Raw genomic sequence first — 7,500 nt, forward strand, 5'->3', positions numbered from 1 at the left:
CCCCCTCCTCCCACTCCCAACCCAAAGAGACTAAAACACCATGAAGGGGAATTTAAAAACAATAATGTTCCATTGTCTTGTTTTCAGATCAGTGAATTTTCTATCTCAGGATTATTCAGAAAACGCCACAAATACTTTAGCATTCGATTAACTTCCTTCCTCTGACCGATTTGGTATAATTCGATGTGGTCTGGCTGTGCCGGACAAAAATAAGCATTAGCCAATAAATCACTTGGTAGTGTCAGGAGTGTAAGGGTGTCATTGCTGAATATCTGTGACTTGCAAAAGAAGACTGTGGAGCTCGTGTACCTGCTCAGGACTGAGTCCAGGGGGAACCCAGGCGTATTCCTCCAGCGCACATCCAGAGTCATCATCAGAGGTGGAGTTCCTCTGGAAGTCGTACATCAGCTTGGTGATGGTCTTCTCCATCTCCAGAGACATGGCTGTCACAACATGCTCCTCTACACGAACTGGTTCAGTGGACACAGGTATTCCTGTTGAGATCGAAAAGGAGAGTGAGAGTGAGGCAAAAAATAAGATTCAAATAAAAAAAAAAAGAGAGTGGGTGATTCAGAAAAGGGAGAAAAAAAATGGGAGGTGGCAAAGTTTTAACTTCGTATTCTCTGCTATATGACTATGTGGTTTCAGATTCTCCATCTGTGAACATAAGGCACACCAGGGCTTTAGAGAAAATGAATGGTATGAATGATAGCTTTCTGCCCCGCTCACATATACTCAGAAAAAAAAACCAAACAAAAAAAAACATGGAACAAGATGAAAACAAGAAAAAGACTCTACAGCCACGCTGTCTGTAGGCTAAATTGTACTCGGGGACAGTGGTGCTTTGCGCTAAATGCTAACATCAGCATGCTAACATGCATGTTAGCTTAGTGTGTTTGCATGTTTACATTTGGTAATTAGGAGTAACAAAAAGCACAGCTGAGGGTGATGGGAATGGCATCATCCATCCATCCTTCCATCAGCTGTACCGCTAATCCTTCAGGGTGGGGATTATCAGGATTGGGCGGGAGCCAATCCCATCTGACACTGGGTGAGAGGCCATGAACACCCTGGACAGGTTGCCAGTCAATCGCAGGGCTGACACATCGAGACAAACAACCATTTACATTCACATTCAAACCAATGGGCAATTTAGAGTCGCCAGTTAACCTAACATGCATGTGTTTCGACTGTAGGAGGAAGCTATTTATTGTTTTTGCAGGTATTTAGTAATACAAACGTAAAAAACTTTAAGAAAGAAAATTGACCTGATGATAGTGCAAATGGAAAGTATTGGGGTCACCAAAGGGATTACAGTTCATCCTGAGGGAACCATGAATGTCTGCACAATAATTTCATGGCAATCCATGCATTAGTTGTTAAGATATTTCATTCTGGACCAAAGTGGACTGACACTGCCATCCCTGGAGCCATGGCTCAAAACATCAGTGGTCCAGATCTGTAAATTGCATATTAAATGTATATTATATATCACTTTATATATGACTTTAACAATGCAGTCCTAAGACATCATCATCAGAAGACACTGCTGCATCTGCATTCACTGCTCTACTTGAATGTATGGATTAGAGATAGATTTGATCGTCTCCTCCCTCTTTCTGTCTGAGAGGAGAACAGCTGCACACATTACCCACACATAAATAATTAACAGGAATAGGTATCGCCTCCACCACCAAAGAATGAAAATGAAATGCAACTCATTTTACGGACAACTACAATATTTAGTGGGTCAGCAACGAAAGCAATAATGAGCTCACAGCTTGTTATTTTGAAAGCTGATGAGGGGAGAGATATTACGGCCAATTAAGGTAAAATGGAAGAAAACAATTGTGGTTTTCTAACATTGTCCGGACATTGTATAGATTTAAAAAGTCCATAGTGATTATTGAATTTGCTGAGGTTGTTGTAATTCATTCAGAGTATAATCCGATAAATGAGGACAAAGGCTAATACCTGTCTGTAGTGAAGTGCCAAAGTCATGGCGGTTCCCTGACAAAAACAACACTGCATGATTGCCGGTGAGAAAGAGTGAACAGGCCGTGACATTTCTGATTCAAAGCGATTGCTCCCAAACTATGAGAGAGGTCTTTTCTGGCAGTTTCAGACAGCAACACAATTTCCTGCAGATTAGAAATCACAGAACAACAGAGCTTAAGCAGTGGCCGAGGAAAAGCAGACATTTCCACAAACTGAGCCAGTGAGTCAGCCTCCATCCAAGCAGAGCTGAGTACTGTTTATCTCTCTAAGATGGGTGCTGCTGATTTCTTTGTGAGGAGAAATCACAGGTATGTAACCTTGAACCTCAAGCCTGGCCTGAGGCTGATCTTCATTAGAGTATGGAAGCTGAGAGAGAGAGAGGTCCTGCTGGGAAACATGCAGCCTGTTGCACCAGTTCCGCATCAGTTGAAATGTGACTTGTGTTGGCAATATGAAATCAGAGCAGTAAGCTACAGAAGAACCTGACCACAATGTTAACTATGGTCTGGCATTAAGGGCTGGAATTTGTTTTTGATGCACATGTTGTTAAAATTCCTGTGATGTTTTTTTCTTGTGTAAGTATTAAAGAAATATTGAAACCATTGGGTGAAATATGCTGGATGGTTGTCTTACATGAGAAGATTAATAGGTGTAAATTATGAATCATTTTGCCAATTTGTATTGTTTCAATAATTCAAATGAACAGTTTAACATTTTGCAAAAGTTCCTCATTTGCTTTTATTTGCCAAGAGTTAGATGAGATCGTGTTTGTACATTCAGTATGGAGCTTACAGCCAGGAGACAGTTAGCCTAGCTTAGCATAAAGACTGGAAAAAGGGGGAAACAGCTAGCCTGGCTCCGTCTAAAGATAACAGTATAAAAACCTCTAAAACTCACCAATTAACAACTTGTATCTCAGTCGTTCCTTACAAAAAACAAAATGTTAAAAAAAAATCACTGTTTGTGATTTTGGAGTTATATGCCAGACTATTTCTTTAAAGAAGTAAAGTGTGCTTGAGCATCTGTCCCTTTGCCATGTTGATTCCATGTTGTATCCTGTTTGAATATGAGTTGCTGTAATTCAACGGGTTATGCTGTAAACTATGTTGTACTGTATGTAAGCCGTTTAAAAATCTTGCTCCCTGTGCCCCTTTTTTTTTTTTTTTTAACAGTGAGCACCTGCCCCTTTAAAGGTCTCTGCACGGCCCTGGTTTTTGATGAGTTAGGAAATATGCAAAGTCAGCAAGTTCACTGTGACTGTAAATGTTCACTGGCCCAGCTGTTGGTCATTAAGAAATGTTCCAACCCATAAACAAACTGCTCGTTAAGCAACAATGTCAGTATTTTCTATGTTTGCACGTGTTAAATACACAACATATAATATAATATATATATATGTATGTATATATATATATATATATATATATATGTATATATATATATGTATATATATATATATATGTATATATATGTATATATATATATATATATATATATGTAGCTTTCGAGATGTGTGTGGAGTTGGGCAAGATGTTTCCCCCTGCGTCCAGTGTTTGTGCTAAGCTAGGCTAAACGTGAGACAGTGCTGCTTCTGACCAGATTTTATCCTCTAACTCCGGGTAAGAAAAAGAGTATTTCTATTAATGTCAGAATATTACATAAATTGAGTTTGCCTGATGAGGGTCTATGACTAAATGTTACGTTTTCCAAAGCAGACATGAATGATGGCCATTCTAGTGTGCTTGCTGACTCTGTGACATGGCTTACTGCGGCACATAAAGGAAATGGAGCTGAGATTAATGTTACACCTGTGTTTTACCTGCTATGACAAATCAAAATGTCTGCTGTGAAAAAGATCTATCATCAAGTGCTGACAGTGTGCAGGAGTTCACAACCTTCTTTTAGTAAGTCCATTTTCTTTTTTTTTTACAACTATGGAATATGGCGGAGCATGTGAAATTCATTTTGCACACACATTGTTAGATCGAGGGAATGACAGCACCAGTGTGTGCACCAGTGCTTCGATTAATGGTGCCTGTACAGCCTACTTATTAAGATGTACTGTAAGTCTTTATTGTTAAACAAAGACACAGCTTCAGTGTCAAACAGCCTCAGTGTAATGTGGCGTCTTTACACCCTGACTTTTGACTGAATGCACAATCAGCTGGTACAGAAGGCTGCTGATGAGTGTGTGACTTTTTGACGCAATACACACTCGCCAGGGCGACTGGTTAGTCATAACACACTCCTCTGTTCTTCCCCAGCAACACAAGGAGAGAGTTGTGAACTTCTGTTTCCTGGAGGAGGCATACTTCATGCTTCAGAAAGAAGTGTATCTCACTGGTCTCTACTTTGTAATTTTCTATATTTTTGTCATTGTTTTGCTTCCCTGGAAGTGAATTAACATACCTTTGGTATAAACTATCCCACATCTTTGCAGAGCTCCGCTCTAATGGCTGATGGTTGAGTTTGCTGATTGCACTGTCCATCTTGTAGCAAATCATATACTGTAGAGCAGTTGGTTATTCCCTTTAATGCATGATTATAAATGTGAGTACATGAGAATCATTTCCATTTGAGAACCAAGAGTTTATGTCCTCAGAACACTGTGCTCTGTTGATCTTAATTATTAAATGTTCAAATGTCGAGGTTGGAGAGGGGACCCTACTTTAATGATGTTCATAAAGTTGTTTTATTTAATTTCAACAATAAAACGTACAACTTAACGAATGTGTGTTGCGGAAAGAAGCATTAAAATATCAGTTGAAAAGCTCAGTGAAGGTATATTACTCAGTGATTTGGTGCACAGGATCAGGGTCTCATAATTAACAATGTATAAAGGTCTACGACAGAAATAGGCAATCATGTGCCATGGAGGACCAAAGAGACTGTACGCTATCTTTCCAGCCAATCAATACACTCGCACTTTCAACCAGATAGGAGGAACTAATCAGTGAAAGCACCTGAGGGAGTGATTGCCTGGGGGGAAAAAAAACTGCAAACTCGTCGCCCTCCACTCATGTGGTCTACAACCATTACAAACATCTTATCATGTGTCTTGACGTTCCCACAGTTTTTATTCAGTATTTGACCTTTAAACTGCGATGAGATCCTAATTAACATCAGTGATATCAGAGCCACTTTCTGGCTCAGATGACACTGACATTTGTATCAGGAGGAAAGAGAGGCCATAATGTGCCAAATCTTATTTTTCTATTTTTTTTTATGACTTCAAGCAGCAGGGCAACAGTGAAGAGGAATGATAACATCTCTCTGCGGGGTCATATGTAGGGCGGCCACTAACTTTATTTTCATTATCGTTTAATTTGCCTATTATTTCCTTGATTTAAACGATTATTAATTTAGTTTAGCCTAAAAAAAAATTTTAAAACAGTGAAAAAATGCCATGTCATAAGTAATAGATATCTTCCATGTGCTTGTTTTATCTGATCAACAGATTAAAACCCAAAACCAACTGTAATATGTGACAAAGAAAAGCACCAGAGTCCCTTATTGGAGAGAATGAGACCAGAAAATATCAGCCATTTTTGCTTGAAATATAACTGATATGATTATCAAAATAGTTGCTGTTTAATCGACTCAGCGTCGCAGCTCTACAGGAAGAAAATGAATGCGTCAGAATTATTACAGTAAAATATTGTTATTGTCTGCTGTCACATGGTCTGCCTTCACAGTCCTACACTGACCTGTCTTCTAGTATATTTAAAATAACGAGTAATTATATAATAATAATTCAGTGGCTATAAAATGTTTTCATGTTTTATTGTTTCACAATACTGAATTAAAGTAAATTTAATGTCAAAGTAGGATTCTCTATTTCATTCTTCCATAAAGCTGCAACTGCTGAAGCTCCTGGTCAACTCTGTACACAGTCTCCAATCCCAGCCTTTGAAGCTTGTTACTCTGTCCTCCAAGTTGCCTCAGGTCTCTTGATTCATGGTTGGACCATACGCTTTCCATTTCCTAATAATTTGTTTCAGATCTTTCTTATCAAACCTACATTTAAGCTTTAGTGATGTTCTTCACTTGTCTCTTTGGATAAAAGCCATTCAGCCAAATGAGTAAATATAAATGTAATATAATGTAAATTTGTTTAAAATTCTTAAAAACTTTAAAGGTTCACAAATTTAAATTGTTGATGGTTATAAAAACCTGAACATATGACGAGCAAACTGAAGGTCAAGTTTTGTGTAAAGAAACAAACTACACGTCTCCTCTGCTTGTCAAAAATCAATGTACAATCTACAGTTATGTCCACACCTGATGAAGTTGACTTATGCCTGAAAATTATACAAGACAATACTCAAGTATTTGCAATTCCACTTGGAATTTATTTTCTTCTTATGTCGAATTACTTTTTATAGGCAGTGCATTTACAGTCTGTCAGCCTTTTTGTAAGCAGCCCGCTGCTTTCAGAGCGGTGATGGGTGATGGCTTTAGTTTGGAAATTTTAAAAAAAGTAATTATTTGACAATAATGTGTTATTTTAACCAAGCAGAGTGACTGTTATACAGAGGAGAAGACAACTCATCCAAACTGTACCTCAGTGAGGCAGCAGTCAGCCAACTGTAGGTCGTTTGGAAAAACTCTGCAAGTTGCCATGGCAACCGATTGGTGTGCAAAGTCCTGAACAACACCCGTTTACCAGTGTCAGTGGGAATGTATGATTTAATTGATTTAACAACAAAGTACAAGCAGAGAGAGACCCGTAATATATTTTTCTCTCGACTACCGTCTTTGTCGAGCGGCATGAATCTTCCTTTCGGTGTTTTTTTCTTATGTGCTACTGCAGGGTTATGTAAGGGATAATGTTGAAGGCATATCATGTTTTACAGATCATAAATCATCACCGAGTCTGAATTTAGTTTTTCTATAATATGCCCCTCCCTCAGTAAAATCCAATTAGGAGTATCTTAATTTAAACATAAATTAACTGAGATTAATCAACATGCCTGTGCCAGAGGAAGGAAGATCTTCATAACAAATTGGGTAATTTTGAGAACAAAGAGAAGAGGCTCTGCATATAAATTCACAATAGCTCAGATTTCAGCGAGAGGGGGATACTCTTCAACACATACGCTGTCTGACAACAGAAGGAAAGAGAAAAAATAGAGAGAAACAATAGATAGAGGGCTGTAGATGCATTAAAAGCAACGCGTTTCCTTTTTCACGTGTCATGCTTCACCCACCTCTCTCCTTCCTCCTCCCATCCTCATGTGCCTCTGACAGGCTCTGTGTGGGTGTGCATGAGAGAAAGAGAAGGAGAGGGAGTGATGGAGAGAAAAAGCTCTTATTTATGTAAAAGCTGACATGAGAGGAGGTGCTCAGCTGAAGCACAGAGCCTGACCAAGGCTCTATTAACTCTTCACAGTGAGAGCAGTCAGAATCATCAGTATGCTTTTCATGACAGCAAAAATAATGCAAACCTGACTTTTAATCTCATTATCTATTACCACTGCACAATATGTCGGCAGTAATTAC

The 7,500-nt window shown here is 38.7% G+C and overlaps 1 protein-coding gene across 1 annotated transcript in view; it reads right to left on the reverse strand.

The window, feature by feature from the left end:
• The window catches only part of LOC111667142 (prickle-like protein 2), a 37,581-nt gene that overhangs the window by 10,504 nt on the left and 19,577 nt on the right, over nt 1–7,500 (reverse strand). Inside the window, exon 2 of the mRNA XM_023422735.2 lies at nt 310–494. Coding sequence (XP_023278503.1) covers nt 310–441 — 132 coding nt within the window. The 5' untranslated portion in view covers nt 442–494. The remainder of the gene's footprint in view (nt 1–309; nt 495–7,500) is intronic.

This window comes from Seriola lalandi, unplaced genomic scaffold (genome assembly GCF_002814215.2).
Source record: "Seriola lalandi dorsalis isolate HSWRI2012SDOR001 ecotype SW California unplaced genomic scaffold, Sedor1 jcf7180002054685, whole genome shotgun sequence".
NCBI lineage: Eukaryota > Metazoa > Chordata > Actinopteri > Carangiformes > Carangidae > Seriola > Seriola lalandi.